Genomic DNA, 17,674 nt, shown 5'->3' with positions numbered 1-17,674 from the left:
AAAGGGATATCATTCATGGGCTAGAGGTTACCAACAATTTTCTGCTTTGCCTGCCTTTACAAAAGGGGATAGCAAGCAAGTTAATGTTACCATGGAAACCTCAAATGTCGCTTGATTTTTGTCCAACACCCTTGGTTTCCTATAGCTTGTCATGAATGTGTGTTTATCCCTGGTTTTGTACATGAACAAGTCATGATAATTGTGATTTCTTCCATATTAAAAGAATTACTGCCTTTGTTTTTGGTGTTGCCTTTACTCTGTTTTCAGTTCCTGGGTGCACTGTGGTTGCTTGAATTGGCTAATGTAATTAATTCTATTAAATTAATCATTGCTTTCCAGTTCCGTTGCATGATTTTAGTCTAAAATTTATTTGGAGCTCATTATAATTCTGTGTTTCTTACACAGAAGCCTGTACGTGCTGATCAGGGCATCTGATGACATTTCAAGAACATTTAAATATTTAAAGTTGAATTAAGCTTCAAAGCTGGTGAATCAGCGTTTGATGTGGAAGCACATTCAGGCTTTTCTGCTGCTGTGCTTCCAGGGCTCCTCTTTGGAAAATCAGGGCTTGTTTATTTCTTTTAGAATCAAATAACCCTTGATTTTTAAATTTATCATCTTTAACATTGGCCTAGTTTTCCGAATTTTCCTTCAGAATCCTCTACAGGATTAGAGTGATGTTGGGTTCATAGTAAAATCAATAATTGCCAGATATTTGCTCTGAGGTCACTCCATACCTCGGTGGAAAATTGAAATTTAATTTTATTCCAACAAAGCACACAAGTATTGAGTGGATTAGAAGCATTTTTTTCCTGCTTGTTTTTTCTTTTCTTTTTGTTTTTTTCTTTTTAAGAAAGAAGCTCAGTTGTAAAATGTGCTGTTTTATGATAGAAGGTGAAGCTAAAACAATTGGAGATTAAAATAAAATTTCTCATTGACAGCTTCAATGTAAATGAACAATTTCCTTTCTGATTTTCTAACATAGCATTGATTTTGTTATTCAGGAGATAATCCTGAAATTCCATTTCCCTTGGTGCACATGGCATGGCTCCTAGGGAGGATTTTCCTGGCATCCAAACCACCCAAATTCTCAGAAGTAATTTTGAATATAGCCCATGGGAGATCTGGGATTTTCTAAGTCGAGTCTAAACTAAGAGCAGCTTTTAATGTCCTCACCTTAAAAATCCATAATTCTGATGCAGACCTGGAATTACAATTCCAGTTAAATCTTTGATGTTTATGGACTTGGCTGCAAGATTTCCCAACTCTCCTATTTGGAATTAAAAGGAGAAATCTGGATATCAGGTCATAGCGTGAAGGCAGGAAAGGAATTTTTCCACTGCTGTTGGATGGGGAGAGGGCTGTGCCCTTCAAATTTCCCTCTTTTCTTTCCAGGTCTCTGTGGTCAATCAGCTGGACATGCAAGTGATCGTCTCCAATGTCCCTCCCACCCTCGTGGAGCAAAACAAAGACCAACTCATTGGGTAATCAATTTATTTCCTCTCCAAACATCAGACAATTCCCTGGCTTTGGGATTGCCATCAATCAATCAGGGAGTGAGGGAGGATTTTTATTTGGTCAGTAAGAACCCCCAGACATCACCTCAGCAGCAGCTTCCAGGGGTCAGATTTGCACTTCTGGCTTCTTTTTGTAACCCACTGACAATTTCATCTACTTACTGTCATGCAATTAGCCATTATGGGCTAGAAAATGCTGTAGGAAATAGTTTATAACCAATCTTTGTCCGTTTTTTTTGTCACTTCAATCAATGATGGGTGGCATGTATCAGATTCCCACAGGTCTGGTCCATCCTGTTTGCTGTTGTCCATGGAATTTGAAATACCTTGGGGTTGATGGTCGAACCAATCATTGGAAAAGTTTCTGAGTCCCTCACGTCTTTACTGGGCTAGGAAAAATTCCTGATGGGTTTGCTCCCAGAGATTTGGGACATATTCCCCTTTTCTCCCTCTGTTTTGGGCCAGGTATATGTTGGCTCTGAGAGATTCAAACATCAGAACCACCAATAAAATAGTTCAGGCAATGGGCTGAACTCACAGGGACTGCACTTCCTGGAACAAGGAATAACTTCCTGAAAGGAAGGATTGCCTAGGAATATAATTAACTTCCTGGAAGAAGAAATTGCCTAGAAATAGGAATAATTTCCTAAAAGGAGGCTTTTCTGAGGTGGAGTCAAGCTCTTTTCTCAGGTAACAAGTGACAGAAGGAGAGGAAACAGCCTCAGGCTGCACCAGGGGAGGTTTAGATTGGATTTTAGGGAGAACTTCTTCATTGAAAGGGTGGTTTCAGCATTGGAAGGGGCTGTCCAAGCAACTGTTGGGTCCCCATGCCTGGAAGTTTTCAAAACCACTTGGAATTGGCACATTCCAATTGGCAAACATCCAATGAGGACATTGGGTTAGGGGTGAACAGGGTGGTGGTGGTTGATAGTTGGTCTTGGTGACCTTGGAGGTCACTTCTAAGCAAAACCATTCTGCTATTCTGTATTTCACAGTGAACAAAGCTTTGTAATGAGTACAAAGTTTAAAAAAAACCCCACAATACTATCAGGTTTTGAGTTCTCCAAATCAGCTTGGTAAGGCTTTGCCTTTGCAAACACCTTGGGCAGGTCAGTGTAGCTGGAGAATATCTCTTCTAAGAATATGTTTTTAAGGACAGCCTTCGCCAGAATTACATCAACTTATTTTCAAATTGGCCCATTCATTCCTCAAAATATTTGCAGAGAACAAATATCTCAAAAAATAATTTTATAGCAGTGTACAAAGGTCTGTTTCACAGAGGATTCTGTTTATTTCACTGCTGTCTTCAAATTCCTCATGTTTTCCTCCTCAATTTAAAAGATTATCCTCTCCCTGTTTTATACAGGTTTAATAATTTGTGCAGCCCACAAAAACAAAATAAAAATTTGCAAATTATTTGTGTGCAACCACAGGCAAATGGAAACCAAATAATTTGGAATCTCAGACCGAAGTAATTTTGCCACTTCAAATAATGCAGTAATTTATAATATTTAATTATAAATATTAATGTATAATCAATTAACAGATTATAATTATAATTATATAATTAATATAATATAATTAATTATAATTTAATGTATAATCAATTAACAGATAAAAAGACTATCATCAACCCAGTCTAGTGACAGGTGTCCCTGTCAGTGGCAGGGGAGCTGGAACAAGGTGATCCTTAGGATCCCATCCCAATACCAACCATTCTGTGTTCTGTGAATTAAATTAGTCACTACACAGGCTACTCAGCTCTTTCTCCTCTCATTCTGGCAAATATTAATCCCTGAAAATAGAACATTCAACCAATGGTTGGCGATGGGACGTGTTAAGGAAAGGGGTACATGGGTCATTTGTGGAATTACAGTGATTTTTCACAATAAAATAAATAGTGGTTTAAACAACTTTGGAGGAAAAGTTATACCAGGTTCTGTCATTTCCATGAGGAGTTATGAGGTATTAAGAATTATATAGTTCAGTTTTTCCACACTCAGCACAGGCAGAGACGGGTGGGAGTTAATGGTCCACATAATAGGAGCAAAGCAGGGAAGAAAAGATTGAAAGTGTCACTATTTGGCTTGGGAGTTTTTTGAGGGATACATTGGACTTGTCTTCCCTGACGCTTCCAATAGGATCTTTTGCAGTCATTCAATGTTTTTCTCCAACTGCTTTAATTTAATCAAGATTTTCATATTCTCTGGGCTGCACATCTATGTCCCATTTGCCATATCTCTTGCTCAATTTATGGCTGTGCAGAGAGACCCCTTCCTGTCTGCTGCAGTAAGAGTAGAGAAAATAGGCTGAGGCTTCATGGAAAATTGAGTGTATGCTCCTCTCATTCAGAAGACTTGGTGGAGAAAGACACCAGCCTGTTCTTTAAATATGGAAGTTTCAGGGAGTGTTTGTTAGCTGGGCCAGGAACAGCATTTAATGAAATCATAGCATATACTCCATTGGAAGCAACCCTGAGGCATCATCAAATCCCACTCCTGAAATTCAAGTGGAATAAAACAGCCAAAGTGGTTCTCAGAGCATTTAATTCTTTGGTTTTCACGTGATGGCCAATTAAAGCTCTACCTAAAGTCAGATAAGTCCCACTGCCATGAAAGATCTGAGCTTCTCCCATCCTGCAGGGAAGAGAACTGTCTTGGGAAGTAAATTCCTCTGTACCCTCCTGTATAGGGGAGATACCACATCAATTCCTCTGAACTGGAATAGTGGAGTGGCTTAAAATGAGAGTTTGAATCAAATATAGAGAATCTCAGGATGGCTGAGGCTGAAGGGAGCTTAGTGGGCAGCTGGTGCGACCTCCCTGCTCCAGCAGGGCCATCCCAGAGCACAGGGCACAGCATTGTGTGCACACAGCTCTGGCACAGCCCCAGGCAGGAGAGCCCACAGCCTGTCTGGCCACTGTGTTCAGGGCTGGGCACTGCCCAGGGAAGAAGTTGTGCCTCCTGGCCAGGGGGAATTGCTGCCATCAGGCCCTGCCCGTGGCTCTGGTGCCATTGCTGGGCCCCCAGAGCAGAGGCTGGGCCCTGCTGGGAGCCCTCCCTGCAGCCAGGGCCAGCCAGGCCTGAGGGCCCCTCTCAGCTGGGGCTCCTCTCCAGGCTGAGCAGCCCCAGCTCCCTCAGCCTTTCCTGGGCACCGAGATGCTCCAGGCCCTTCCTCAGCTGCGCAGCCTCCGCTGGCCCCGCTCCAGGAGCTCCCTGGCCCTGCTGTGCTGAGGAGCCAGAGCTGGACACAGCACTCCAGAGCTGCCTCCAGGGCTGCCCACAGGGGCAGGGTCCCTCCCTGCCCTGCTGCCAATGCTCCTCCTGCTGCCCCTGGGATATCAGGATCCCCAAGTCTTCCTTGTGCAGCTCCCCAGGGTCCCTCCCCTCACTTCAGCCATGCTTTTCTCAGTCAGTTTTATGCTCTGAAAAGAAGGAGGCAGTTCCCCAGGTAAGGAATATCTATGCTGAACCCTCTAATACAATGCAGAAGTGGCCAGGCAGGTTTTTCCCTGAAAACCCAAATGTAGAATCAAGTGTTGATTCTTGGAGTTACTGCTGAGGGACTATTTTGGAGTATGAACGGTGAACCTTCCAACTTAATGGTTTGCATATCTAAAGCTGACTGCCATCATTCTTCAGAGGAGCTCTACTTAATGCACAGAAACTGTGCTGCACTTAAAAGAGATGTTATAAAATACTACAGCTGTAAATACTGCTGTAAATTATAGATCATAATACACAGTACGTGTACATTGTGCATCACATAAGATTTTATGTCTAATCATAGTATATGAGACAATAAATTTTGTATCTGGTAGCTGGAACACACAGTTCTCTCTTCAGGGAAGTGTTTCAGATGTGGATGATTTCCCTGCAGTTGTGTTTTTTCTTCTCCTCTGTCCCTGAATTGGTAAAAAATGAGCACATCTCAGCTGCAGGGTGTAAATCACTCAGTCTTGTTACTTTTCCCACAGAAGTCACATTCCGATGCGCACTTTATGATATTTGCCAGATAATTACTGAATTAAGTCTAATTTCAGCTGACTGGACTGTTTCCCTGTTGGGGTGGTGGCAGTGATCTTGCCCTTGAGCCCTCTCCGTTGGTGGTACTTGGTTTCCTGCCTTTTATGAAATGTTCCTGAGTCACAGGTCCAGCTGGAGCTGCTTTGTCCTTTACCCCTTACCTCTCTGACAGGAACATTTTGGGGTCACTTTGCTCTCACCCCTCCATTCCACCTCCCCTCCCCTTTTTCTCTGTCACTTCTTCACACTGTAATGTTTCATTCCAAATTTTAAACTACAAACTTAGAAATGGAGTAGATTAGATGGTAACAGAATTTATTGAATTAGATTAAATAGATCCAATCTGATGAGATAAATAGATTAGGGGGACATTTGTCACCAACTGGCTGTCTCCTGTTTCATGTCCAGCCAGTCTGGCTTTGCTGGGAGAGTGTCCAAGGGCTTGGTGCAGTGTTCACAGAGCCTGTTCCACCCTCCCTCCTGAGCAATCAGGATGATTAATAACTGCAGGCCACTTTTATTAAGTTGGGTAATAGAGACCCAAGCTTCTACAACTCCAGCTTTTCAACTTGCTACTTGCCCTGGCAGCTAGGGAGCCCTGGTTCAGTGAGCTCCTGCTCTCCGTAACTCCCAGGGTTGTTGTGGTAATGGATCTCTCCAAAGCTCTCTAATGCAGTGGATAAAGTTGTAAACTCCTGCTTTCCCTGTGAATTGCTGACAATTGCAGGAAAAGCCCTTTTGTGCTGAGATCTGGAGATTGTCCTTGGGGTCAGAGGGGGCATGTCTCTGGGTATTATTCTTCGGATGAGCACAATGTTCCTTCTGTGACTGGGACAAATGAAGCTGAAATAAAAAGTTGGAGTGTCTGTAGTGGTTTTGGAGTGCAGGATTTTACAGGATGAGCACAAAGAGAAGAAAAGCAACTTCAGCAGTGTGTAAGAAAGTAAATTTCCTTTCTGGTGTGCAAACCAATCTGCTAGTAGTGGTGCTGGGGTGACAGTGGGACTTGAATATTAAAGGCTTTTCCCAGCCTTAATGATTCCTGATTCTCTCTTTTTATAGGATTAGGGTAAGTGGGTATAAAGGCATTGGCTCTGAATTGTTTTCTAAATATTATTAATAATATCATTATGAAATATTATATATGTTATTCTATGCAGAGGGAATTGTCTCCAAGCTGCTCCTTCCTGCTGGACATGTGTGACAGAAAAATAACCTTTGTGAAAGGCTGTTTTTAAAAAAGGGATGTTTTTAGGCTTGGAATAAACCCTAGGTACCACAGGATGAGCAGACCCTTCCCTGAGCTCTATTTATGTTGTAAAAATGAATCTGGGAGCTGGGGTTCCAGTGTATCCCCCCAAATCTATCACTGACTGCACCAGAGGGGCTGGAATTGGTTCTTGTCTCTTTGGGACAGTCCAGTTGAAAATCCAGTGGTTTCATTGTCAATTATTAATCTCACAAAGACTCCACACGGCCAGAATTTGGCTGGAGTAGAATAGTGGAGGAGTTAATTAAAGCACTTGAAAAGTCTGTATTGATGCTGATGGCAGGGGCTGGATGCTCTCAGCTCTGCATGGTTGCCAAATTTGTATTTTCAAATACCTAGAATACAAATTTATCATTATTATGGCACCAGGTTATTTTTCAGAACTAGAATTTTGGCAAAAAATTATGCAGGGTACTGAATCTTCAACACTGCTCATTCCAAGTCTTTGGTAATTTGAGTCCTGAAAGAAAGAATGTGTGAGGGCTTTTTTTTTTTTTTTCCTTTTCTTAAAATATATTATATGCTCCAAAAACACAATAGGTTGCTAAAGAACTTTATACTGTGATGCCAGGGTGAAACCCTAAATTTAATCCTGTCTTCTCCAGGGTCTTCTCTGCCTGGAAGGGGATACAGCACCCTCAGGTGTGAATATAAACACATGACATGGCACTGAGAGCAGGCTGGGAATGTAGTGCCTTATCCCCTTAATCTGCTGCTTTCAGGAATGTTCTAGAAGTACCAGTTCAGGAATTTTCTGAAAGCCCCTTTCCAGTCCCTACAAGGGATGTGCAAGAAGGGTGGAGATGGAAATTTCACAGAAGTGGGAAGTGACAGGACAAAGGGGAATGACTTCCCAGTGCCAGAGGGCAGGGATAGATGGGATATTGGGAAGGAATTGTTCCCTGTGAGGGCGGGAAGTGTCCAAGGCCAGGTTGGACTTTGGGGCTTGGAGCAGCCTGGGATAGTGGAAGGTGTCCCTGCCCATGGCAGGGGTGGCACTGGATGGTCTTTAAGGTTCCTTCCAACCCAAACCATTCTGGGACTTCATGGAGCAGAATTCCCTAGCCAAGGGGCAGCTCAGCAGACCAACACCCCTGTATTGTTTTGTTTTTCCATTTATTTTGCATCTAAAGATGCAAAAAAAAATCACCTCAGGATTTTCAGAGAACTTTGGGCCTCAGGATCCCTCAATGACAGAGCAACACCTCTTGTCCAATGTCACTGCTGAGAATCAGGAGAGCTGTGCTAAGGGGGATGCGTTGGGAGGCATTTCCCTCACTGCTGAGCAGCTCCAGTGGACTTGGAGCAGTTGTAAAGGCCCATCACCTGTTCTGCTGCTGCATCCACCTCTTCCACACCACTTGGGAGGATGGGAATGATCCTTGTGACAGACTAACTTTAATTTGAATTCTGCTGATCAGTACAGCACAGCTGCAGACACTGTTGTTATTTAAAAGTAGGAATCTAAAAAAAAAATTGTTTTTTGTGCGTACCAATCCAAGCAAATGGCCATTTCCAGAGGAGTTCAAACACACCACAATGTTTTCAGCATCACACATTCAGCTTTTGAAGGATTTTCCAAACAACTCCACAGGTAACTGCTCTATTTTTAAGTTAATTCCTTAATTGCAGCTTTTCAGTCTTCAGTTTGATTTTATTCTCTGTTTTAACCTAAACTTGCAATTTGTGTCTTTCAAATTGAACACTGCTGCCATTCCTCTGGACTTTGTGGAGTGTCCTGCAATGTCAGTGTAGCCAATGGCTGCAATATACCCATTTCTCAGGAAGTGATATCACAGAATTCCAGACTTAATTGGTTTGGAAGGGACCTTAACACCCATCCCATCCCACCCCTGCCATGGGCAGGGACACCTTCCACTGTCCCAGGCGGCTCCAAGCCCCAAAGTCCAACCTGGCCTTGGACACTTCCAGGGATCCAGGGGCAGCCACAGCTTCTCTGGGCACCCTGTGCCAGGGCCTGCCCACCCTGCCAGGGAACAATCCCTTCCCAATATCCCATCTATCCCTGCCCTCTGGCACTGAGAAGCCATTCCCTGTGTCTTGTCCCTCCATCCCTTTTCCAGACATTGTTTGTTCTTCAGTTTTAATAATGTTTTAGACAAAGATATTATCAAAGGCAATGAATTCCAGCAGGATGCCAGGAATTTCTGAGGAAAGGCAATGTTGTTACTGATTCTGCCAGAAGTGACCCTACATTATAACTTCCAACCCAACAGAGCATTTCTGTCTTGATTGTAATAAGAGTTCTGTACAAGGAAACAGAAAAGGACAAGGGGAAATGGCCTCAAGCTGTGCCAGGGGAGGCTCAGCTTGGACACCAGGAGGAATTTCTCCATGGCAAGGGAGCTCAGGCCTTGGCAGGGGCTGCCCAGGGAGGTTTGGAGTCCCCATGCCTGGAGGTGTCCAGGGAAGGGCTGGACGTGGCACTCAGTGCTCTGGGCTGGGGACAAGGTGGGGATCAGGCACAGCTTGGACTCTGGGATTCTGTGATTCCATGAAAAGCATCTCCTCCTGCAGCAAGAGAAGATGATTAAATGCTAATTATGGAGGCAAGTCCTTTACATGTTTGTTCTGCCTGACACCTTGTGCCGAACACCCTTCTAAGAATGGCTGTGGTTTCTTCTTAGCCATTTTCACTCCCATGATATTTGGTGGGATTTTATATAATCTCCATATCCCAAGTTGGTCCTGTCAGGTTTTCCCTGGGGGAGTTATTGTTGCTGAGGTGTCTGTGACAGGTTCTCACCTTGGCTGCCCGTGCAGAGCATGCCAGAAGCAGAGATAAGTAGAGTTTTCCATATCTGCAAACAACAGGAGAGCTTGTTCAGAGGACACCACTCCACAGGCACCGTGTCAGCCAATCTGTATCCCTATTTACTCTGCAGTAATTCTATGTATTCACTCCTCAGGTATGACCTGGCTCTGACATACTTGAATTTTTCAAGATCTTATAGAAAAACTTAAAAGCTTACAGTGGGTTTCCAGGGCACACTAAATTTCCACACAAAGAGAGAGATGTTCCTTGGATAAATGTGAATCAGGAGTCTTGAAAAATCAGGAGCTGATGGAAACCTTGTGTCAGAAAAAAACCCCACAACAGCAAAAATACAACCTCAGCAACTGCAGAAAGTTTTGTGTTAAACTTTAACTGTGACATTTTAAAGTCACTGATGTCCTTTTTTTGCGGGAGACGTGTCTTCCTCCACGCCCTGGTGCATCCTTGATGGATCAGGCAACACATTCTTGTAGTTCCCTTGCTTTTGCCTCTCAGCTCAGCTATTGTTTTGTGATTTTCTGATCATATCAATTAGCCCAATATTTTTTTATACGTTTATATGGAACTTCTGTGCTTCCAAATCCTCTGCTTTATTTCTCCCTCCTTTTTTTTTTTTTTGGTGCAGAGTTGATGATATTTACATTTATGCCCTTCTTTATAAAACTTTCTGTGGGCTTTGGGCAAACCTTTCTTTGTCCCACATTGGAAACCTCATGAACCTTTAGCAAGTCTGGTGGTTGTTGTTGTTTTTGTGGATATTGTTGTTATCTCTAAATTCTATGAGCTTTTCTTTCCCCTGCTTGTGGAATCCTGCTGCAGTTTACTTGATTTTATTTCCTGTGGTAAAAGTGTCAGCCCAATATTCCAATTTCCTCCTGCCTGTAAAACCTGGTGCCTTTTGGAGCAGCAGGTGTTGCAGCCCCTGAAATGTTGTGTGATATCAGAGGACTGGATGAAATATCCCACCAAAAATTGTTCAAGTGGTTGTTTCTCTGGGTGAAAATTTATGGAATGCACCCAGTGGAAGGCTGGAATGGAAGTGCTGGAATCATATAACTTAATAAAAGGCTGACAAGGGGATTTTGTGTGAAATATAGGTGGTGATTCTCATGAGCCATTTTAAAACTCGACTGGGGTCATAAATACAAAGAGCTTGACTTAAGGACACAATTTCTGAAGACCTCTCCGAGCACTGCTGAGCTTTTCTCAGGAGTTCAGCATTTCAGAGGTTATGTGGAGCAGCGATTCCTTTTTAAAAGTGCTCTGAAGGTCAAAATCCTTCTTATCCTATGGGGTTTGCCTATCAGTACCTCATTTGGGCTGGGGTCAGTGGTGAGCGGCACAAATCAATTACTGCAGCTTTCCAGCTCCATCTTCCCCTTAGGATTTTGGAACGCTATGTCCAGGACCAGATTCCGGGGGCAACAGTCGTGGTGGAATCCATTGGAGCACGGAGGTTTGGGGATGGATATTCTGAGGAGGATTACACCAAGTCTGACCTCATGGTCTACGCCATCGACCCACAAACCAACAGAGCCATCATGAGGAACGAACTTTTTAAGTGAGTATTTGCTTTATTGATCTCCCTCTATTTCCATGGATTGTTTGGGAATCTGTTGGACTGTTAGAAGCTGCTTCAGCACAGCGGGAACAGAAAAATCCATTGAAACAGCTGCTGCATGGATATCTGCTATGGATACCTTGGGAATTTGCCATTTCCTAGTTCAGTCCAGTGCCTTGGACTAAATTGTCCCAATCCACGTGATTCAGGCATTGTCCCCACGACAGCTTGTAATACGTTTTGTCCACCTTGTGAGGAGCTTCCAACTGAAATTCCTCTGAGAAATTTCCTTCCTTATGTACCCAAAATCCTGTGTGATCTTCAGGCTTTGGAGCTGCAGAGTTGACCTTCAGGCTTCACACAGTTTCTGTTGGGAAGGGAAGGGAAGGGAAGGGAAGGGAAGGGAAGGGAAGGGAAGGGAAGGGAAGGGAAGGGAAGGGAAGGGAGGGGAGGGGAGGGGAGGGGAGGGGGAGAGGAGAGGAGAGGAGAGACATTTCCCAGTGCACACCTCTGCACAGGAGATCAGGCTCTTCCAAATGTAAATCAGGTTTTTCTTCTAAAGAAAGAAAAAACCTTTTTTTGTTGTTGCTGGTTTTGGGTTTTGTTTTTTTTCACGTGTTCCACCTTGGTGTTGGTTTTTCTCTCGGTGAGAACCCCACCTGGCTCTTCTGTGCTGAGGACATCCTCAGCAGCCTGGCAAGAAAAGGCTGCAGGAAAATGGGGCTGGATTTTCCAGCTTTTTCCTGAGCTCCTGGTGAGCTGTAGGTGAACTGCAGCATTGGAAAGTTCGGCAGATATTCAGATTTTATAGGCTGGGAAAGATCACTGGGATAAACCTGAGCAAGTTTGGGAGCTCCTCAAATTAATTCTCCTTCGAACGTGTCTGTCAGCAAAGCAACTGCGCCGGAAAATCCAATCAAGTACAACCTGGGGGTTGTTATTGCAGGTTAATTCCATGTCAAAAATTAGGCCTTTTGTCTTCCTTTTTTTAATTTTTCCAGGCTCAGTTTTATTATAACTTTGGGTGCAAAATTAAAGCATCCATTGGTGCTTTTAATTACTGTGTTTCACCAAGGTCTAGGTTTACGTTCACATTATCCTATGTATTTTTTTATTCTTGAGATGTTCTGCTCTGGGCTGTTTTAATTCTTCTAACCACCTATACTTTTCTCTGAACTCACTCCAGTTTTCCAGCATAATTTTTCTGAACTAGGTATATAAAAAAATGAATATTTTATATAAAATTTTTATATTAAATACATTTAATAGCAATAACAACTTTCAGAGGGGTAGCAATAGAGCCTCCTTCCTTCTCCTGGCATTTGTTTTTAGGTGTCCCCATGGTCATTCAGTCTTTTCAGGTCTCAATGATGCTCTGGGTGTTTGTGGTCAGTTGTCCAGTATTGGTTATTCCAAGAATGGAGTCATTGTGATGTTTTCCCAGTTTTATTCAAGATTCTGACACCCTTTTCCTCCTCCCTTTGAAAAACTCTCAGTAAATTCACTACTATTAGGATATGTAAATCAGCTGTTATCTAAGCAGGGAGGCAGTTGGCTCTTTGAATTCCAGGAAAAACAAACTTTTCCTTTTGCAGACTCTCTTCATGGTCAGAAAAAAATGTCCCTCTTCCTTTTGGTGCCCTTTGGAAATATTGGAATATCTTCTTAAGGATGTTCAGATGTCCAGTGAAGTACCCAGGGCAGAATAGAGTTAAGATGGCTTAAAAATCAGAGCTTCTAACAGGAAGGGTACAGGGATTCATCTGAGAAACAGCTTCATTAAAATGCCCCCTGTGCCTGCACACTCAGATTTTTAGGGGCTTTTTTTCTTCTCTTCAAAAGCTTTTAAATATTTAAATCATCAAAATCCCAGGGAATGCTTCCCTGGCTTTAGGGTAGAGGTGAGTGACTGTCAGCTCACTGGAGTAAGGAGACAGTTTTGCAGTTGGATTTCCCAAGTTTTCACTGGAAAGTGGGAGACCCTCAGAAGATTTGTGCCAGGGATGCACCCAAAGCTAAGATTTTGACCTCCTAAAAAGATAAAGGTCCCTTCTGGGAGCTGGATTTCAGAGGGGATGGCTCAGGGTTCCTCCTGCCACGGTCAGAGGACACTTTAGCAGTGGTTGTCCCCTCACTGGGAAGCCATGAGTCCCAACCAACCTTGTGCCAGCCAAGAGTCTGCTCTGGATCTGACAGAAAAGGGATCAGTGGGAGAAGGGATCATTTCATAAACTGCATATAATGGGAGAAAGGTGAGTAAGTCTGAAAGAAACAGAACATCCAATTTTAAACATTTAATTACTAATAAGGAAGATAAATTCACACAGGTGATTTTCCAAGTGTTCAACAATTCCATGATGTATCCAGGACCAACAGCACAGAATTAGTGACTTCTGCCTGCCTGGGGTTTTTACACAGCTCACCAACTGATTGTGTATTGGAAGATACCTGTGGCTTTTCCAGAACGGGTTTTTTGGGAACACCTGCTGTGTTCCTGCTTCTAAAGCAGAGTGGAGGCTCTGATTTAATGGAATTTCTTGTGAACCTGTCACTGTTTAAAAATAATTGTGAAGGTCAAATGCGAGGGGAATTGAGGATGAGGTGGAATAGCAGATGGAGAGCTGCAGGGATACAGGCAGGAGTCAGGGATCCAAACCCAAAGCAGCTAGAGTTAGGAGAAGAGGGTGCACACAGCAGGTCACCAAGCTGAACAGAGTCACAGTTGTCACCATGAACCAAAGCATGAGGCTCTCGTAATCCATAATATTAATCCCACAGTAAATCCAGGAAAACGTTTTGCTGGAAAACAAAGGCATTATTTAGAAGTTGTGGATGTAGCAGCCAGTGCCAGGGGGTAAAACACGTGTCTGTCAAGTCATGCAGAATTTTCCCTGTCCTGTACTTTGTAAAACTGATACACAACTAAGGTATTATTAAAGGACATGGAATGATTCACACAAACATGTCTTACTGGGTGACAGAAAAATAGAGTTTTATTCACTTGACTCCAGTATTTATAGATTCTTGACATTGACCAGGGATTGGATAATTAAGTTACCACTTTCCCAATCCCACTGGTCATGTAAAATGTCCATCAAAAGAATTTTCTTAGAAGGAATGTATCCACATCTATGTTTATAGTTACTTTCCTGGGAAAGTGTCTAAAACTATGAAAAACAAAATCAGAAGGCTTATTTTTCAGGGTGACACTAGAGATCCATATTCTTCCTTCAGACTGTTATGATTGATTACCTGAAGTTTTTATTAATAAGGGATCTCATAAAACAGAGTAATTTAGGTTGGAAAGAACCTCTGACCTCATCAGGTCCAATCCTTAATGCAGCACTTCCAAGCCCACCACTGAACCATGTCTTCACATCTACACAGTTTATCAACACCTCCAGGCATGGGGACTCCAAACCTCCCTGGGCAGCCCCTGCCAAGGCCTGAGCTCCCTTGCCATGGAGAAATTCCTCCTGGTGTCCAAGCTGAGCCTCCCCTGGCACAGCTTGAGGCCGTTTCCCCTTGTCCTGTCCCTGTTCCCTGGCAGCAGAGCCCGACCCCCCCTGGCTGTCCCCTCCTGTCAGGGAGTTGTGCAGAGCCAGAAGGTTGCCCTGAGCCTCCTTTGCTCCAGGCTGAGCCCCTTTCCCAGCTCCCTCAGCCACTCCTCATCTGATTTTTGCTCCAAATCTGTTTGATTACACCCCAAAAATGGGCCTGAATAGTACCTGTACTTCACTATGCCCTGCCTTTCCACAAACCCCTAAAAGACTCTGAGGGCACTCAGATAATTTCCCAGAGTGAAACGTTCAGCCTCCTTTCCTATCTTTTAAAGGGAAGAGGCTTTGATTTATTGGAGCATAAAAACCAGTTGAATCCAACAAATTCCTCCTGCATAAATTAAGTGGAAAATGTCCCCTGTTAAAAAGAAACTGTGTGAAGCTCCAGCACAACGTGTCAGGTTCCATCACGGAGTAAACGCTCACGGCTGAGTTACGAACCTGTTAAAAAGGCTCTGTCGGGAAAATGCCAGAGGAATTTCAACCAGGAGAGATGGTTAAAATCATCCAGGGATTTAATGCCGTCCTGCTGAGAAGGCTTTTGCCAGCTCAAAGGATGAGGGACATGCACCAGTGACATCTAGTGAGCAGCAAGAGAATGTTTATATCCAGTTCATGCTATCATTTAGCTTGGAAAAGGGATTTTTTCTCAAGTACCAAGGAAATGGCTTATGAAAGGCATCAGGAATGGGAATTATTCTTCCAGACACCTTGGTGAGGGTGGGGGTGAGCAGCCTCTTTGCCCTCAGTATTGTGAAACCAGCCCAAATTCATGATTCAGGATGAGCTGTTCTGCTTGTGCTGAGATACAGTTCATCCGTTACACACCCAGAGCAGAATGGATTCTCCCCAGAATTCCAAAATGAAAAACAGGGACAAGAAATGCTACGAAGATTTATCAGGAAATTAACCTGAGGGGAAGTCAATTGGAAGAAATTACTGCCCTTGCAGAAATGGTCTTTGAAGAGTGGAATTTCTGTCTCATGATCAGAGTAAGGAAATCAAAGCTGTATTCAGAGTTTATACACAAAAATACGTACAGAAGTTTTTTGTAGTTCTTTATTTGAAGTTTTCTGGAGGATTTTTTCCCCTTGTCTTTCTCCAGGAGAACCAGTGTACATGTAAAGATGTGGAATTTTGCCATGGCTCCCACCTTTGAGGACCCTCCATCCAAACATATTTCTTACTTTGGTCTTTGGAGCTGGGCAGCTTGTGAGACACTCAGTCCTCACGTCTGGAGTGATCCAAGGATTTTTATTTTACTTCAGAAGTTAGAGCTTTGGACAATGTATTTTTTGTCCAGACAGCCAAAGGATTTCCCTAAGGAGCTGAGCAAATCTTCTGGAAATTGCCTGATTTTAGGGTAACAGCAACCATAGAATCATTAAGAGTGGAAAAGACATCTGAGGTCATTAAATTCAACATTCCCCAGCAGTGCCAAGGCCACCACGACCTCATGTCCCCAAGTGCCACATCCATGGGTTTTTTAACACTTCCAGGGATGGTGACGACACCTCTGCCTTGGGCAAGACCAAGGTGATCTTTTGGGCAGAGTGGTCCTCAGGAATGTGTCCAGGAATGGTTGGTTGATTATTGGGATCAAAGCAGAGAAGGAAAAGCACAAAGCAAGGCCTTTGTGATGCCAGTGAGAACTCTGAGCCCCTGAAAATCAGGGTAAGCTCAGCTCAGCCCTTCATTTCAGTGTTTAAACTGTGTCCTGGTGTTAAGTACATTGGAATTGCCCCTGGCACCAGGATTACAGGGAATTGCCACCATTCCAAGGCCCACAAAGACAATATAGGTGCTTCATTGGGCTATTATGAACTTGGCCCTAATAGTGGGATGTTTTTGTCCCATTGAAGGTTCCTGGATGGCAAACTGCTGGATATCAACAAGGAGTTCCAGCCCTACCTGGGCCAGGGTGGGCGAATCCTGGAGATCCGCACACCCGACGTGGTGGCCAACGTGAAGAAGCAGGCGCAGGCCGTGGGCTACACGGAGGGGGCACTGCTAGCCCTGGCTGTCATCATCATCCTGTGCTGCATGCCAGCCATCCTCATCGTCATGGTCAGCTACCGGCAGTGAGTACCCTTCTTCTGCTCCCCTCCCAGGGCTTGTCATGTCGTAGTAGAGCTGCTGCATTTCATAGCAGAGCTGCTTCAATGATTATTCGACATTGTGATATTAATTTCTATTTATTATTTCCTATTTCTATAATATTTTCTATCTATTATCTATATTATGTCAATTGATTTCTGGGTTTATTCCCCTACTCACCACAAGGGTTGCCCAGTGTTTGGTGTGATGAACATGGGGCCTTCCTAACATGGTGCAGGATTTTTGTGCCAAAACACCGGCTCAAAACACAGGTGTCGGACACAGAAGTGACAATTCAGAGCTGAATTCCATACATAAAAAAAACCCAAAAAAATTATTGAGGAAAAAGTGCTTTTTTTCAAGCAATGAATCAAAAATCAAATTAGAGGATGTTTTTTCTTAAATCCTAAACTATTTTTTCCTGAGCTTCTTAATTGCAAATGTTTCCTGGAGAGATGGTTTTCTGCCATTTTAGGGCAACATCTGAAATATTTTTTGATATTTCCTATTGCCTCTTATACACTGAAAAGATTCCAGTAATTGGCTGATAAATTAATTCAAATCTACATCTGCAACAAGTTCCTCTCAACTAAAATTTTCAGGTCTACTCATATATAAAATCAGTGCATTTGGATTTAAAGGCTCCATACCTATTCATTTATTTATATATATATATATATATTTATTCATAGATTTGTTCTTTAACTAAATTTTATATTCATAAATTTACCTATACATTATAGTCCAGTTCATAGATTTATAAATCCAATTATTCACTCATTTATTCTTTAACTAATGATTATATTCACATCCCCTTTTCTCTATTTTGGATGAAGAGAAAAAACCT

General features: G+C 43.1%; 1 protein-coding gene across 5 annotated transcripts in view; it reads left to right on the top strand.

Annotated features, from left to right (window-relative positions):
• Positions 1–17,674, top strand: part of PCDH15 (protocadherin related 15) — a 538,462-nt gene that overhangs the window by 499,698 nt on the left and 21,090 nt on the right. For all 5 annotated transcript variants that reach the window (XM_033515678.1, XM_033515674.1, XM_033515677.1 and 2 more), the window contains 3 exons: positions 1,396–1,484; positions 10,994–11,170; positions 16,593–16,811. In XM_033515678.1, coding sequence (XP_033371569.1) covers positions 1,396–1,484; positions 10,994–11,170; positions 16,593–16,811 — 485 coding nt within the window. The remainder of the gene's footprint in view (positions 1–1,395; positions 1,485–10,993; positions 11,171–16,592; positions 16,812–17,674) is intronic.

Source organism: Parus major, chromosome 6 (assembly GCF_001522545.3).
Source record: "Parus major isolate Abel chromosome 6, Parus_major1.1, whole genome shotgun sequence".
NCBI lineage: Eukaryota > Metazoa > Chordata > Aves > Passeriformes > Paridae > Parus > Parus major.
The sequence above is the reverse complement of the archived record's forward strand: the minus strand, read 5'-3'. Positions and strand labels throughout refer to the sequence as shown.